This window comes from Artibeus jamaicensis, unplaced genomic scaffold (assembly GCF_021234435.1).
Source record: "Artibeus jamaicensis isolate MK-2021 breed Jamaican fruit bat unplaced genomic scaffold, CSHL_Jam_final contig_1028, whole genome shotgun sequence".
Lineage (NCBI taxonomy): Eukaryota > Metazoa > Chordata > Mammalia > Chiroptera > Phyllostomidae > Artibeus > Artibeus jamaicensis.
Window position 1 is genome coordinate 7,180,566 of NW_026521201.1, and position 17,352 is coordinate 7,197,917.

At 45.6% G+C, this 17,352-nt stretch overlaps 2 protein-coding genes across 4 annotated transcripts in view; one reads left to right on the top strand and one right to left on the bottom strand.

The window, feature by feature from the left end:
* Positions 1 to 17,352, top strand: part of WNT5B (Wnt family member 5B) — a 152,309-nt gene that overhangs the window by 51,334 nt on the left and 83,623 nt on the right. The gene's annotated exons all lie outside the window — the stretch shown is intronic.
* Positions 10,384 to 17,310, bottom strand: FBXL14 (F-box and leucine rich repeat protein 14). 3 transcript variants are annotated; one of them, XM_053662684.1, is made up of 2 exons: positions 15,407 to 17,310; positions 10,384 to 10,407 (listed from the first exon to the last, which is right to left on the bottom strand). In XM_053662684.1, exons 1-2 carry the CDS (start codon positions 16,556 to 16,558, stop codon positions 10,399 to 10,401), a joined length of 1,161 nt encoding a protein of 386 aa, XP_053518659.1. In that variant the 5' UTR covers positions 16,559 to 17,310; the 3' UTR covers positions 10,384 to 10,398. The 3 variants fall into 3 exon arrangements, with proteins under 3 accessions (XP_053518659.1, XP_053518652.1, XP_053518667.1); XM_053662677.1 differs by lacking the exon at positions 10,384 to 10,407 and adding an exon at positions 13,770 to 13,960; XM_053662692.1 differs by lacking the exon at positions 10,384 to 10,407 and having other exon boundaries at positions 13,773 to 16,367; positions 16,469 to 16,557.

Consider the following 17,352-nt stretch of genomic DNA (forward strand, 5'->3'; position numbering starts at 1 on the left):
GTTTTTTTGTTTCTATATTTTTGTTGTCCTTATTTTGGTTGTGTGAGGAGGCACAGTGTGTCTACCTACACCTCCATCTTGGCTGGCAGTTCTTTATAGGCTCTTAAAGGAGTTTTAGTGCTATAATTTATACAGCCAGGCACAAGCTTTATCAGCCCTGCCACTTGGCCATCAGCACCATGTAGATAAACTCATAATGATTCCCAGGAAGAACCTGAAGGGATTCTTGTGCAGGAGATGTGGGGAGAGACATTCTTAATGTTCCCTGATTACCAGAGGTCCATTAGGGGCTTAATCTGTGCTGACAAGTGCTTAATTTCAAGGTCTCATACAAATTAATAAGGTGATTCTCTATCAGACCCAAATTTAAGGCTTTTGTCACCACTGTTGGCCACTCTGAAAGCTGGAGTGGGGCCCAAATGGATCCAGCCCGCCTCGTCACCTGGGTCATCCTAGGGGAGAGGAGTGGTATTACATGAGGGTTGATGGGCAATTTTGCCTTGTCATCCAGATTTTTTTATTCTGGACAATTGTTTTAATAAGGATTTTAAAAATAAGGATTTTAAAAATAAGGATTTTAAAAATAAGGATTTATGTATCACTTTTAAGGGTGGTCTTACATAGGCAGGCACATCTTAGTAAAAATTACATTTTAAAATTGTGGTGTAGAGGTAGCCAACCAAATACAGTAATGATTCTCTCTTACCTGGCCTCCACACGTGCGGAAGGTTGGGAGGTGCTGGGGATGGATCGGAAGGCAGAGCAGGGAAGCCGAGAGCCAGAGTCAGCAGTGCAGCCATTCCCACGGAGCCTGCGGGTGCTGTTAGGCATGGAGAAGGTGGTTTAGAGAGTTCGGTGACCCAGGTGATGAGCATGTATACGATGAGTAAACAGGGAGAATTTCGGCAAATACAGCAGAGACAATTTGAGGAGTTATGTGTAGCCTCTGGTTACCAAGAGCATGAGAGAAGGAGCTAGAAAAATATCACTGAGAAGTAAGGCTCCCTCTCTGCCTGTACGTGACCCCACTGGTGCAGTCTGGAGACAATACTGCAGATGCTCTTAGTTGGACTTAAGGGCATTTCCCAGCTATCTCAGGCATGCCGGTTGGACATAGGGAACTTTGGACTGATAAACGTTTCAACCTCAAGATATAATTTCTTTTTTGCTTTAGACCTTGAACAAAATTTTCTTAATTTTAAAGCCCATACTTAGTACTTAATTCTAAATATGTTCATCTTGTTTTTTTAGTAGAAAATTAGGAAGTTGATCTTAAACTGGTTTTTAGATGCCTGTATGATCGAATGAGTTTCCAAGATGTTTACATTCCAAAGTTCTAAAATTTTTTCCATTGATCTGATATCACTATTTTATTAAATTATTATTTCCAAGTTGCTATTTTACTCTTCTCCAAATTGTTGTTAGTAGGAAGAGCAACTTCTAAAACAACTGGTATTGCCCTGGCTGGTGTAGCTTGGTAGATTCAGCGCAGGCCTGCGAACCAAAGCATCGCTGGTTCAATTCCCAGTCAGGGCACATGCCTGGGTTGCTGGCCATATCCCAGTATGGGATGTGCTAGAGGCAACCACACATTGATGTTTCACTCCCTCTCTTTCTCCCTCCCTTCCCCATCTCTCTAAAATGAATGAATGAATGAACGAATAAAATCTTAAAAAAATAAAACAACTGGTATTTTGTTCAATGTAATTTATTTTTTTAACTTTTTTATTGATTATGCCATTACATTTGCTCTATTCCCCCCCTCCATTCCCCTCCACCCTTCATACCCCTCCCCCACCATTTCCCCCTTTAGTTCATGAACACGTGTCTCAAATTCTTTAGATTCTGTATTTCCCCTACTATTCTTACCCTCCCCCTATCTATTTTCTATCTATTGTCTATGCTACTTATTTTCTGTACCTTTCCCCCCTTCTCCTTCTCCCACTCCCCTGTTGCTAACCCTCCATGTGATCTTCATTTCTATGATTCCACTCCTGATCTAGCTGTCCTCTTAGTTTGCTTTTGTTTTAGGTGTGGTTGTTACTAACTGTGAGTTTGCTGTCCTTTCACTGTTCAACTTTTTTATCTTCTTTTTCTTAGGTAAGTCCCTTTAACATTTCATATAATAAGGGTTTGGTGATGATGAACTCCTTGAATTTGGTCTTATCTGAGAAGCACTTTATCTGTTCTTCCATTCTAAATGAAAACTTTGCTGGATAGAGCGATCTTGGTTGTAGGTCTTTGGTTTTCATGACTTGGAATACCTCTTTCCAGCCCCTTCTTGCCTGTAAGGTCTCTTTTGAGAAATCAGCTGACAGTCTGATGGGAACTCCTTTGTAGGTGACTGTCCCCTTAGCTCTTGCTGCTTCTAGGATTCTCTCCATTTTAATCTTGGCTAATGTAATAATGATGTGCCTCGGTGTGTTTCTTCTTGGGTCCAACTTCTTTGGGAGTCTCTGAGCTTCCTGGATTTCCTGGAAGTCTATTTCCTCTGCCAGAATGGGGAAGTTTTATTATTTGTTCAAATAAGTTTTCCACTTGTTGCTGTTCCTCTTTCCCTTCTGGTACCCCTATAATTCAGATGTTGGAATGTTAAAAGATGTCCTGGAGGTTCCTAAGCCTCTCCTCACTTTTTTGAATTCTTGTTTCTTCATTCTTTTCTGTTTGGTCATTTTTTTCTTCCTTCTGGTCCACTCTCTTGATTTGAGTCCCGGTTTCCTTTCCATCACTATTGGTTTCCTGTGCATTTCCCTTCATTTCACTTAGTTTAGCCTTCATTTGTTCCTCTAATTTGTGACTAAAATCAACCAGTTCTGTGAGCATCCTGATCACCAGTGTTTTGAACTGTGCATCTGAAAGTTTGGCTATTTCTTCATCACTTAGATTTATCGGCTCTGGGGCTCTGAGTTGTTCTGTTCGCACTGGTAAGTAAGAGGAGCGAAGCCTCAGTTGTTTACCAGGGCGGGGTCACCCAGGTTGCTGGCTCGTGACTCTCTGTGTGGGGGCGGGGTCAGAGAGGGAGCAATGGCATCCTCTCTGCTAGCGCAGTCTGTCCCGTCCCCACCACTCGCTCCGCCCTGTTTATCCGAGCAGAATTGTGCGAGCCTGCTGCCCCGCGCTGTGCTGTGTGGTCTCAATGCTCGCCTCTTCACTGGTCTATCTGCACGCAGATGCGCGACCTACTGCAGACAGCCCGCGGCGCCTCTTCCCTGTGTGCGCCCGTAGCTAGCCTGCGATCCGCGCCTTCGGCTGCTTCCGCACCACCAGGTCAGGGATCGTTTTGGTCAATCAGCTCTGCTGCTGGCTTTGCCCCCCTTACCAGTTTAGCCGACCATTTCATCCTTTTTCGGACTCCGTACTGTCGATTTTCTGTGTGGTCTGGTTGTGTTTATCGTTGTTAAAAATAGTTGTTCTTAGATTTGGTCATGCACGGAAGCAAGGTGGGTCCACCTATGCCTCCATCTTGGCGGAAGTCCCAATGTAGTTTATTAAAAGAGCAGAGAAATATAAGAATATCAGCGAACACCAAAATAATGGTGATCAGCCACACACAGATGTGGATAGGCATTCTGAGCAGCAGTTCAGGAAGCCCGTCTGGGAGAGAAGCTCAGAAAAACTCTCCCCAGAAGGCAGACTTATCTCAAGCCAGCCCCTGAGGCTCTGCTTTAGAGATAGGCTACTGTCTCCTTTGATGCTCTTGAACGTTCACTTCACCTCTTTAAAGAAGTCCATCTTCACCTAGGGTAGGGAGATTATCCACTCCTGGAGAAAGCTGTCACAACACCTTGACAACCAGCAGAAGTCAGTCAGCAACCTGACTGCCATCATTTGGGAGGAGGACTCCGAGAGCTCCACCCTCCCTTGCTTTCTTTGGGGAAATGAGATGATTCCCTCCAAAACACACAGAAAGGAGTATGAAGGTCAGCATAGTAAAATACTAGCATGATGTCTGCACTAAGTATTAAATGCAATATAGTAAATGTAATAATTGTGCTTCTCTCCATATAGTTCCCAATTGTTTAGGGTTCTTCTGAGGGAGAACTGAAAAATTAAGGCAAATGTATCGATAAGGTAATTGTACTCATGAAAGCAGACTTCAGTTGGTTTTAAGGGGTTTGGTGGGTTTTTGTTTGTTTGTTTTTGGCCAAAGGTATTTTAGGGACTTTGAAGAAAGAACCTAAAAATGATCATTCAGCCTGGTATTTATTTTGAAGTATATGCTGATTTTTCACTTTCAGAGCTGATCTGCCTAATCCCTGGTCATCCCAAAATGAGTTTAGGAATTTGTGATCATTTCCTTTTTACTGGGTGTTTGCATATGTCACTAACCAGCCAGGTTTAGAAGGATGAGCAGCCTCCAGTGTGGAAATAGAATTAGAGCTTAGGGCCAACCTGAAATTCATGAACATTTGTGTATAAATGACATCAGAGAAGGTCCTTCAAGGTAGATGAAGAAGACAGACTCCCTCCTGTAGTGCACATTTTTAAATAAAGATTCCAAAGAGGGTAATAAAAATGGTTAATATTTTATTTTTTATACGTGTTTTGCATTAGGTGTTTTGTGGGTATTTGCTCAGTGTTGAGGGGAAGGGTCAATGTGTACAAGTAAGATGAAGAATATCTGACAAGATTGGGAACATAGCCTTTTGCTCTCCCCAGCCTAGGAAGCTCCAGGGAAGGCTCTCAATCTTAGCAGTGTATGGACGCAGTGCTAACTCTCCGCTCTGGTATGACGGGGTGAGAGGTTAATGAATGTGTGCTCTCCCCCCACACAGATCCTCTTCCATAGTGGTTTTCCAAATACGGGCTTAAGTAGGGTCAGAATGGGACCTGTGCATTGCTCTGAAACTCTCTAAACCCTTCCGAAGCAATGATGCTCAAAGGTGACATCCTTCCACCAGAGAAGGAGGGGATAAGGCTGCTGTGTTGCAGATCTAGATGGCTACCACTGGCTCACTATGTCTAAAAGCAAGACCAAATAGAAAACAGAGCGGGAGGGAGGCCCTCACTGCCCCCTATTCTTCACTAGTAATCCCTTAAAAAGTAATTGCAGACCCAAACCTCTGCCCTCCAGCACATTTTCCACTTGATTAGAGGCCTTTGTGAGGGAGGGGAAGGACCTGCAGACTTGTACATTGTGAAGAGGCCTAAAATGTCCAGCTGGGATTTTTTTCCATCAAAAAGGGATTTTAGTAAAACCATTATCAGGGGCTTAAAGGAGAAAAGCTGTTGAGCTTCAAGTGAAGGGGTAGATTAGCATTAGCAGGCTTGTTTTAGGCACTAGTGGGAGGACAGGAAGGTGTTTGCAGCCATTTGCACCCAAGTGCCTTAGTTTCCCCACAAGTTATCGGCAGGTGCAGAAGTGTGAGTGGACACAGGAGTGGGAATGAACAGGCTTGAGAATGGTACACGGGGCTTCAACTCAGGGCCATTGAGTGGAAGGCAACCCAAATCAGGGAGTTACACAAGCAAGGTAATGCATGATACCTGCTGGGTGGTGTGCAAGAGGCCTAAGACTTGCTTCATTATGGGTCATGTGCAACCATATCACCTGGAATCCCCCCACCGCAACCCTCTCTGTGCCCCTCCACAGTCTCCACACATGGGATAATAGAAAATCAAGAACCCGGGAAGTGGCCATGTTGGTTACTGTCAAAGCAAATGGATGCCCCTGTGGACACCTTCATTTTTTGCAAGGTGGGACTAAGGGGACAGAGGAAGGTTGGGAAAGCAGCAGCAGTGGCTGTGGAGTGTGCAAAGGAGGATTCTGGCCATGTGGACTTGCGACTGTGCACCAGGGTTAGGCTCTGTGAAGCATCACCTAAAACAGAATCTCTGTGTTTTTGCAAGGACACAAGAGCTGCCAGTTGTGTCTTCATGGCCAGGACTGGTGTGGGGCTGGCGGGCAGTGTTGAGGCTGCAGGAGCCCACTAGCAGTGAGCCTGTGTGACGGATGTCGCTCAGCAGCCTACCCTGGAAACACTTGCTTTCTGCTTCTCCCTGTAGACATGTTGTCCGTGCCTGTTCCATATGAAAATGGAGTAGTGGATCAAAAACAGCATTTGCTGGGACACCAGGAGTGCAGTGGAGACCCGGTGGCTGAGGGCAGGGCAGTGCAGCTCATGTACCTGAGCAGGATGTTCAGTCTGTGGGGCTATCACCAACCATCGAAGTCCTCAGTCACTGGTGCACCACAAGCCAGCCTGGCTTTCTGGTTGAAATTTTTGTCTCAGGTCAGATGCAAACAACCAGATAAAGAGGGCCCGTCTTCTTAAAGGCATGTGCTAGCCCAGGAAAGCTGTTCTTAGAACAAATCAAAGAGTAACCCTTCTGGTTCACTCTGCGGACCACTTTTAGGAACTGCTGGTCGGTAATGGTTCCTACTTCCCCTCACTTAATTTTATGCCCTGTGTCTTTGTCATTCTGGCTCCTCAGCCTGCCTGGTACTTTTTCCTCCTCAGCTTTGTGTGGAGTGATAGATGCATGGTCTCCTTCTCTCTCCTGCCTCCTCTTTTCTTTATTTGGGTTGTGTTCCCCAAGTCTGTGCTTATTCGGTATGATCACTAACAATGGCATAATTCAGCAAGGGTGTCCATAAAGAACCCTGGGAGATTGTCTGCTTTGGTAAGACCTTCATGAGTGGTGCCAGCAATGGTAATCTGCTTCTTGTCTGGGTCCTGAGTTTCAGAAGCTTTTCCTTTCGTTTCTCTCATCCTCTAACCAAAAATGACCTTTGTGTCCACCCAGCTAATGAGCTATGCCTCATCCTGCTGATACAGCTTGTTAGGAGCAGCCTCAGGGGATTCCCACCTTCTACCTTCCCATTTTTATTCCACTTTAGTACCAACTGCCCTTTAGATTTATGATTTGATTCCCCAGGACAGGCTGTTGAACTGCAGAGGGCAAGAGCCCCTGGACCTTTCCTTGTTTTTTCTCAGAAGACTCTAGAATTTTTCATCACAGACAGTACTTTCTATTTTTTGTGTGAACGAGTACTTTTATTCTTGCTGTTAAAATTTCTATCTTCAGGTACGATTGTAAAATTTTCCCCCATTTGTCCTCTCCTGTTTCCCAAACATGGCAATCTAACATGGCTTCTCTTCTTAAAAGAGAAGCTGGTGTTTCATTCCCACCACCACAAAAGCTGGCTAAACTGGAGCTGCTGGCTAAACCCGGACACAGTGAGGAGGCTGTACCTGTTAACTTGCTCCAAAAACAAAGTGCTCAGCACCTAGGTTCCTTTGAGTAGTTTAACTGATATTTTACTATTCTGGTTCATCTTTTGGGAGACATGAAATTCCTGTTTTGTCATCTCCTACACCCTGGAGAAATTATTTCTAGGGGCGTGTGGGGGGTACTGGGGCACTGGGGAGAGGGATGGGAGGTGACCAGAGGGCATTTGTGGCAGGGGAGGAAGGTGTGGTTCCTTCCCCAGTGGAAATAGCCAGCTCACAGACAATACTGCCACCTGCTGACAAAACATAGGGTTTGCAAACTTTGTGAATAAATAAATTTTCTTTTTTTTTTTTTTTTTCACTTTCCATCTTCCACATTGGGAAACAAATATCTAGAGTTTTGCATTAACTGTACATTTTCTTTCTTACAGTGGATCCTAAAATCATCTTTTAATAACCTTGAGGTAAAGAAAAACACCAGGTGGGACTTCTAGCTCCCTGATACTGATTCATAGCGGGGAGCGTGAATTGTGTATGAGTGGGTTGGAAAGGGTTTTTCTTTACATTTGCAGGGGGAATGGGGTGGTTAAGGAACAACCCAGGAGACTAAACTGACGTTCCACCCTTGCCTCTCAATGCAGTGCCTGACCGCTGGGTCCTAACTTGCATGTACACGTTTTTGTTTCTAAAGCGAGCAGTGAGCTGTGTGCTGAGATCCTGCTGCACTTCCCCCCACCTTAGTGGGTTTCTGCAGTTCCTCTTGTGACTCTGCTGAAAATGAGGCCCGCATGTGTGGGAAAAGGGTAGGCCAGCTGTCTTCCTCTGGGTCCTGCTGTTCTGATTGTTGCCATTTGACTCTGCACACAATGGCAGGGCATCTGGCTCAAGTGCACAGACATCAGCTAGGGCTGGGAGAGCCAGTCATCTCCATCGCAGGCTCAGAAAATTTGAAGGCCCTCTTTTCTTTCTTCAACAGCAAGTTGCAAGCTTGATGAAGTTTGGGAGACCACAGAACCTAGCCATACAGTTTTTCCTCGAACAGTCTAAGTCTGTGCCTTTGAAGTGAACTAGAACTGGGAAATTGTCATTTTAACTTCATCTTCATCATTTTCATGTTTTTTGCTTAAGTCGCACCTACTGGTTCTTTTGCAGGGGGAGTTCACAGGAGTGGGCATTTGAACTATGAAGCTAAGGTTTAACACACTGAAGTAAAAATGGAAGGCATCTAAGAACATTAAAATTTTGAGAGGCCTAACTATTGTAATTTCTCCATTACTTTACTTGTCTATCCAATTTGAGCTTTGGTTATTTTTTACTAAAGATTCTATAGGAACGACAGGACTTTTCCTTTTTGGTTTCTCCCTATTCAGAGACCACGTCTCAAAAAAGCAGACTGGAAGCAGGCGGCTATTCCACAAAAGTGTACATACAAATGCTAGTTTGAGATAAAGATTTCCTAAGGATGAATATTATGGATGCTTACAGTAAACATTCATATTCTTTGTAGACGAGGAAAACAATGATTTCCAAGCCATATTTAGTAATTCCGCACTATTTATTTAAAGAAATTAATCTGGCCCCAAAAATCTATTTTCCCACACTCTGATTCCATGAACTTGGATCCATGATATGAGTCATAATTTTTGACAGACAGCTGTGTGCTGGACCTGGCCCTTCTAGTGTGTGGATTACATAAATTGAGGAGTAATAAACATAAGAGGCTGCCTGATATTAACAAATCAGTCCCTTTTACTCTTCTAGACAAGTGGGATCTGTGAAGTCTAGCCTTTTTATCCTTGCATGAAAATAGCTAGTGTTCCCACAACCTGATTTTACTTTATTAAAGGATTGTATGACAGATATTTGTAAATGTGTTAAGTGTATGTAAGTTCTTAGGTTCAAGGCTATTACAAGCACAGACTTCCAGTGTTTGTACTTCACATTACTATTTGTGACAAAGCAAGTGTTTTAGAAACTGGTTCATGTACTCTGAACATTAACAGATGAGATTTGACACTACTAGCTACTTGGGGACCTTATAGCCCATTTACCAACTTACTGGGGTTTTTTGCTTGTTGAAATGCTTACAAAATATTTCTTGAGTTTGCATAATTTAATGCTTATTAAATAGTGCCCTGGCTGGTGTGTCTCAGTGGATTGAGCATGGGCCTGTGAACTGAAAAGGTTGCTGGTTTGATTCCCAGTCAGGGCACATGCCTGGACTTCAGGCCAGGTCCCCAGTTGGGGGTGTGCAAGAGGCAACCACACATTGGTGTTTCTCTCTCTCTTTCCTTTACTCTCCCTCTAAAAATAAGTAAAATCATTTAAGAAAATAGAAAAAAAGAAATAGTAATAACCTTCACCATTCAGAGTTTTTTTTTTTTTCATTCCCAAAGAAAGTATGCTCTGGTTAACCACTTCTCTGAAGCAAGGGATCAGGGCAGTCCTTTGCAATGTCCCAAGGGAAGATCAAAGAGCTACCTGCACGTTGGTCACTCTGACGTGGTCATTAAAGCCTGGAGCAGCCCTGGTTCTGAGGCTGACTCATTGTGGCACCTAGGCAGGGTCTTTTCCCCCTTGTCAAGCTTCTTTCCTCATTTATGAAACTACATGTACAGTATCTGCCAGCTTTGGGAAAACAAAAATTTTGAGAAGAGAAAATGACTACTGTGTAGGACTAAATTCTTCCAGGAGGCCACATTCACATCCTGATGCTGTCTCACCTGGGTTTCTTTGCTGCTGGGAACTTCATTCTTTTCCTTTGTAATTGAGACTAGTTTCTACTGTCACAAATAAATCAAATAAATGTTCGAGAATATGTGGCATTTATCTTTCAAAGTGGAAGAGTAATGAGATAATAAAAACTTGTCTTTATTTGGTGGGGATGCTAAACGTATGCCACTCTAGTACTTTGCAGTTAAGATCTTGAGCTTTCTTTTCTTTCTCAGGCACCCTAACTGCAAGACCTGGCTTTACATAGTGCCAGTGCACTGGGTTGGTGCAGGCAACCCCACCAGGCAGAATCAGAGCAGTCCCTGCAAAAGACTGAAAGTGATGATCTGTGGACATTTAAGTTTATCAATTGCCTAGAAATATCCCTTTTTCTATCCAAGACCTGAAAGTATATGGTCTTTGCCCTGCTGTGTACTTACCTTTGATAAGGTTGGTGGGGTTGCCTGCACCAACCCAGTGCACTGGCACTATGTAAAGCCAGGTCTTCCAGTTAGGGTGCCTGAGAAAGAAAAGAAAGCTCAAGATCTTAACTGCAAGATCTTAAATTATTAATAGTTGGCACTGAACCAACTGTGAATGTCTCATCTGTTTAACATTCACTTTTTCAGAAAATTTCATTTGCTGCCTAATTTTTGAATAAGTCCATTGACAAAAATGAGATAAATGTGTGGCCTAAGCATCAGCTTAGGTTTGAATGTAGCTTTTCAATTTCAAATCCTGTGCTTTACCCATGACATACATTATTTAATCAAAAAGCTGCGGGTTCACAGTGGCACAAAATGTAGGTCTCGCCCTCTACTAAAGGGGTGGAATTAACTTTGTAAAATGTCTGAAGCAGGGAAGAGCAAGATCACAGGGGTCCGCTGCTGGAGGACTCAAAGCAGCCCCTTCCACAGCAGAGCAGTTGAGAACAGAGGCCAGGGGCTCCCTTCAGGGTCTGGGAAGGGCTGGTTGTCAGAAGCTACATGAGGTCGGTTTTGTTTCATAGATCTGATCTTTTACTCAAAAAGCTCTTATACTTTGGAGACACAGTGGTCCCTGGAGGCCACTACCATTACCCCTTTGAAAACATGAATTCAAAATCTCTTAAGCCCAAAGTCAAAGGGTTTTTACTTCTCTCCCAAAACCAGGATCTATCTAGTAACCACTGCAGGAAGCAGCAGGGTTTGGGAAAAGGCCAGGCTTCAATTTACATATCATATGTCCTTAATAAAGAAAGTTCTTACCTTTAGAAAGAAACTCCATTAAAAGGAACATTTGCTTTTTCAGACCCTTGTTTGATTTAAATCAAAGAATAGGATCAACATGAGTTTCCTTAACTATTTAAGGATGTACATTAGACAAGCATCCTTGTCGCTGTTGCCAAATGTGGAATCAATCAAGTGGGACCTCCCCTTCCTTAGGGTTGAGGAATTCAGCAGGAAGGCGTCCATAGCAGGGAGAATTATGCAGCGATGCCCAGCTCTCTTAGATAAAGGCTGGCCCTGGTCCTCAGGGCCTGAGAAACTATCTGAACCCCCCAGTTGCATTTATAAATAATCTTTTCAGTACAGACCTTATAGAGCTACTGCCAATGAGGAAAGAAAGGCATGTGGAGCCCCATCTTTAACCCCTACCCAAAGAATTTCTCTTGAGGTTTATTATTTTTAGATGATAAAGTTTACAGACTTCCTATTTTGGTTTTTTAGTTCTGAAGTTTTAGCAAATACCTGAACTAGATTTTTTTTTATATTCTAAAAGTTGCACTCAAGTGACTTTAAACTTTTGTACCACCCACAAACTGTGTATCTACTCATTCTCTTTAGTACTCGTCAAGAAGTACAAAGAAATGCTTTTAAAGAATTCCACATTTGTAGGTATGGTGGAGATCGAATCCACCCCTGTGCCCTTTAAAGTAGAGCCCCCTTCAGCATAACTTTGGCCACACTGTTTAAAACAGCTTCTACTCCTGGGAGGTTGCCTTCCTGGAAGCCAAGGTATGAGTAACATAACCTCATAGAGCAAAAGGGAGCTGAACTTCAAAAATGGACCTGGTTTGAATTCTGACTCCCCTCAGCTAGTGGTGGGGGCAACTTAAGAGGAGCAATATACTTTATCTGGAAAACAAGGGACCTGTTTCAGTAGGTTGCTTTGAGGACTAAAGGTAACATTTATAAGTACCATGCAAAGCACACCATAGGTTCTCAACACATATTCCTTTCCTTTTATGCAAAAACGTTGAGACAAGAAGTTAACCATAAGGGATGAAAGTAAGTGGTTTATTCGCCTTTTCCAGAGATGCTCTAGATATATTAAGTGTGCCCAGTTCAGGAATGAAGACACTAGGCCCATGATCTTTAACTTTCAAAACACTAATTTACCAGCCTTTAGTTAAGGTTGTATTTCACCTTTGAAGTAAAAACCAAACAGGGAAGCATAAAAGCCTTCCAGTTACAGTTGGATTATTTTGGGTATTAAAATGAAGGCTGACAGCAGAACCTGGGACTTAAGAGGTACTCAAACTTTTATTGACTGAATCTCAACAGCCAGGCAGTCCCCGGAAGAAGAAACAGTCTAAGAATGTCCAGTTTGTGTAACCTTTGTGCGTAGTAGTGTCAAATGCTGAATTGGAAAGCTGACCCTAACTCAAAAGTCCCCACTTCTGCGTAGGGTTCACACATTTTCCCCTAGGCGATAAGTACTGTAACCTAAGAGGGAAGAGAGAGATCCACACCTTCCCTAAAGAAAAGGAAGATGGATCTAGTGTCAGGCTCAGTTAGACCCAATGATGATAGCTCTCCAAAAAGGAACAATGCAGCTTTTGTATATGCTCAAGCAGAAAGCTTGGGATATTGTACAGAAGAATCTTATCCCCAGAGAAACCTGGGTTCTAGCTCTCTTCCTGGAAAGAGGTGCCAATCCAGGAAAGTATTATAATACTCTTTATCACCTGTTGCTGGGATCAGTATTTTTCATTTAAAAAAAGAAAAATCTCAGAAGCAACTATGAAAGACCTGTGTGAACCCAGGAATATGCATTACTTCACTGTTTGAACAGTTTTACTCTTCCTTCCAAAGCCTAACCACAGTGTGGCAGATTTTTTAGTTATTGTCTATCAAAGGGAAAGCTTTGCTAGAATTGTTGGTATTCATTTATCTGCCCTGAAATTCAGGCTAAGAACCATCACCCTCAGTGTTGGAAGTGCTTAAAATGCAAATGTGCAAGAACTCCTGCCCAACCTCCCCATCCCCCAGAAAGTGCTTAAATACAGTCAGGCCTGAAGGAGAATGTTAAAAAGAGGGGTTGGCCTGCCCTCCTCCTCCCCACTAGGACCCTCCCTCACAGGGATATCCAGTATGCATGACTGAGCCAGCCTGCCTGGGAGCAAGGTCAGCCCTCTTTCAACTTTTCTGAACAATGGCTTCAGTTCCCTCCAGCCTTCACCATTTCACATCCTCCCCACACCCACTCAGAGTGTAAAGAAAGGGCATCTTTCTCCCCCGCTTCCATATCTCATGACTTGTTTTTTGAACATTACACCTAGATGTCATTTCCACCCAAAGAAAAATTGGCTACCCTGTGCAAATTGTGACTCTTACAAATTTGGTTTTTAAAAAAGCTTCACTTTGTTCAATCCCTTTAAATTTCCTTTTTTTTTTTTTTGATAGTTGAAAACCAAAAGTTATAGAAATCTATCTAACCACATTTCTAGCAACAAAACATTCGGTAGTAAGCCTCGCACAGCACAAATCTCTAACTGTGAGCACACGCACAGCACACAGGGCACAGGCTCTGGAAGGCACACGGGCAGCACCTGACTGGGGCACACACCCAAACGCACTCCGCCTTCAAAATAATTCACAGATAACAAGGTTTGTTTGTTTTTTTCAAAAACATACTTCATATTTCCTCTTTTATTATATAAATATCAGTTTAACCTTTTACTGTAAGAATATAAATGTTTTAAGAGGATCTTTGTTAATATTTATACAAATTCACAAACAGTACAATTAATTGATAAAGGTCTCTGGGTTTCTTTAACTCCATGGTCTCGAATGTTGCTGTGGAGGATTCTAAAAAAATAATAATAATTAACAAACAAAAAATCCAACAAAAATATACATCCTACTGAAAAGTGATTTTTTTAAAGACACAAGTCCCAGCCCCCACCAAAATAAAGTCATCTACTCCTCCATTTATAAACAATTTTTTAAAACCCACAAATTCCCATTTTATTAACAGAACAGAGATAAGACATGAATTTCCGTCTTCTCCCCTTCACATTACAGCCTCAAGGGCTCTGGAGGCCAACTCTGCTCCTCTCCTTCCACCAGGAAGCCTCACTGTTGGACCTTTTTTGGTGGGGAAAGTTGGAAGAAGGTGTGGGTAGGGCAGATTTGCATATATAATAATAATTTTCAAGACAATCTGCATCTCAAACAAACAAGACACTTCAACTCTCATTTCTCCCACACACATTTGTGCTATAAATTAAGTCAACATTTAGGAACATGGTTGGGCCCTTAAAATCCCAATGGACAAGGAGAAAAATAACTACAGCCAAAATGTGGATGTGGGACATACTCCATGGACGGGGTTGGGGAAAAAGCCAAAATAAAAAAGATGTACAAACCCAATGGGCATCTTTCCAGTCTAGGCACAAAAATGTTTGTCTCAAAATAGCTCTCTTGTAGAATTGCAGGGCTTCAGAGAAAAAAGTAAACTAAAACGAGGTAGCCAGACATATATATACATATATATATATATAAACATAAGATTTATACATATATATAATATATAGAATATATTCAGCAGAGAAAAAAGACCATGATTCAAATTTCTTCAAAAAAAAGAAAAACAAAAATGAAATGAGCATGAGTAACAGAGTACTGTAAAAAGAGAAGTGATGAGAAGAAACTGGGATTAGTTACAAAGTGGAAGAAGGGTGAAAAGGCCGTTGTAGTTGGGTTTGCTTTCATACATTTCAAAATAAAAACCAGATCACAGTATTCAAATGAAAGCTTAAGTGAAGGCAGACATTTTCCTCAACTCCCCAGGGCTGAAAGGACTAGTTACTCCCCACCCCCACTTTCAAATGCAATGCAGTGAGGATACAGTAGCTTAATCAGCCCCTCCATTCCAGAATAGAGAGAAGTGGATGAGTAAGTAGGCGAGTCCCTCTCCCCATCCTCAGGGAAAAAAGATGAGAGTATGTCATGGGTAGCAGAGAACCCCAGAAGCCATCAATGCATGGACATTTAGTGGGCAGGGGTGCTGGAGGAGGGAGGAGAAAAATGAGCCTGAGGCTCCATATCACTGTCCCATCTCATCCACTGCAATGATCTACCTATAGGTGTGCATGTGGAGTGAGAGGGGAGGGAGGATGGTGGTGACAGGAGGATGGTGGTGACAGGAGGATGGTGGTGACAGGAGGATGGGCAAGGCAAGGGGAGTTGGTGCTGCCTCCCTCACCTGACCTTCTCACTGTCCGTCATCTGCCAGAGTCCCAGATTGAGTACCTTGAGGCAGGGCAGCTGTGTGATGCGCTCCAGGCCGCGCTTGGTGATTCGGGTACAGCCATACAGGTCTATGCCAGTGAGCTGGCTCAGGTGTTCAGCAATCAGCTCCAGGCCCTTGTCGGTGATGCGCACACACTGCCCAATGTTGAGCGTGCGCAGCCCATGCATTTGCCGCACCATGCGGTTGATGCCATCATCGCTGATGTGGCAGGAGCAGAGGGAGAGAGACTTGAGACCGTCTAGCCCCTGCGCTATGTAAGCCAGACTCTGGTCCCCTACCTTGTCACAGAACGACACATCCAGCCCTGAGAGGCGCAGGCTGCCCATAGCCAGATGCATGATGCCCGTGTCACTAATGTTGTCGCAGGAACGCAGGTTAAGGCTGCGGAGGCTGCCCATGTGCGACAGGTGCAAGAGGCCAGCGTCGGAGATGCCTCCGCAGAAGCTGAGGTTGAGGAGCCTCAGGCCCGTCAGCCCCCGAGAGATGTGCTTTAGAGAAAGATCGGTGAGCTTCTGGCAGTCCTGCAGCGTGAGCTGCTCCAGACCCAGGCAGCCCTCCGCCGCGCTGCGTGTCATGCCGGCCAGGTGTCCGATGCCCACATCTGAGAGGTGGCGGCAACTGCGAAGATTAAGGCTCTTGAGGCGCTGCAGGCCCCAGGCGATGAGCAGGAGGCCGGTGTTGGTGATGTTGCTGCAGCCCCCCAGCTCCAGCACCTCCAGGCCCTTGAGGTACTGGGCTATGCGGCCCAGGCTGCTGTCGGTGATCTGCTTGCAGAGGCTGAGGTTGAGAGCCCGCAGGGAGCTTATCTCCTGCACAAACGCGTGGCCCAGTCCGTTGTCAGTGAGGTTGTAGCAGCCGCTCAGGTTGAGGCTCTCGATGTTGGCCATACCCTGGATCACGTAGCTGAGGCTGCGGCGGAGGCTCAGGATCTGCACCCGGCGGATGCCCCGGGCCTGCAGGCTGGGGAACAGCGACGGGTTGGCCCGGCGCAGGTGCAGCTTGGCCTCCACCCCCCGCCACACCGACTTGTGGTAGGCGGCGTCCCGCCAGGCCGTGCACACCTGCGCCGCGTGCCCCTTGTCCCGGACGTCCAGGTAGCCGAAGATCATAGCCAGTAGCTCAGGGAACAAGCATGAGATGTGGGTCTCCATCTTCCTCCTCCCCCCTCCGCGGAGCCGGGGGGAGGAGGCGAGGAGAGCAGTTGGCCCTGGCCGCCGCTGCCTGGGGCCCAACACAGGGCCCCTCCCCGCCTTCCGGCTCCGGCCTCCGCCGCCGCTCCTCCTCCTGGTCCGTCCGTCCTTCCTTCCTGCCGGCTTCGCCTCCCTTCCCTTCCCTCCCCCCGCCCCGGTTCCGCTCGGTCCTCACATCCCGGGCGGGGTAGGTGCCCCTCACTCACTCCCGAGCCGGCGGGGCCGCCGCCTGAGGTCTAACCACGCCGCACTGGGGCCGCACCGCTCCGGCCGCGCCGCCGCCGCTCCCACGCCCCCTGCAGCATTCTTCGCCTCCTGCCACTGCCACTGCCGCTCCAGGCCAGCCGGGCTGCGAAGGGCCTCGGGGGCTGCACGTCCGGGCTCCGGGAGTCGTGGAGGCTTCCTGCTGCCTTTGTCTCTCGCCGGCTTTTCAAACCTCCCAGCCCGGGCCGCCCGCACTCCGCTGCCCAGGCGGGGGGACCAGGAGGCCACTTTGGGCCACCGGGTGCACGGGTTTCTAACCCCCCCCCTGCTGTCGGCGGGCAGTTGAGACCTGCCAGCCCGGTGGAGGACAGGACGCGGCGGCCAGGAGGCCTGAGAGCTACTCGGCGTAGACTCCGGAGCGAGCAGGCTGGCTGCGTGGTTGGTAGCGTCCGGGACGTACCCTAGGCTCGGAGGCTCCTTCCCTAGGCCCTCCTCCCTTTGCGCTCCCCCCCTCGCACGTTGCACAGTGGTACAGACCTGCGCTGCCGGAA

Excerpts from the sequence above, each read along its gene's own strand:
- FBXL14 (XM_053662677.1), bottom strand. The coding sequence starts at position 16,558 with ATGGAGACCCACATCTCATGCTTGTTCCCTGAGCTACTGGCTATGATC. Across the intron at positions 13,961-15,406 it reads CACAGCTGCCCTGCCTCAAG|AATCCTCCACAGCAACATTC; the intron begins GTACTCAATCTG and ends TTATTTTTTTAG.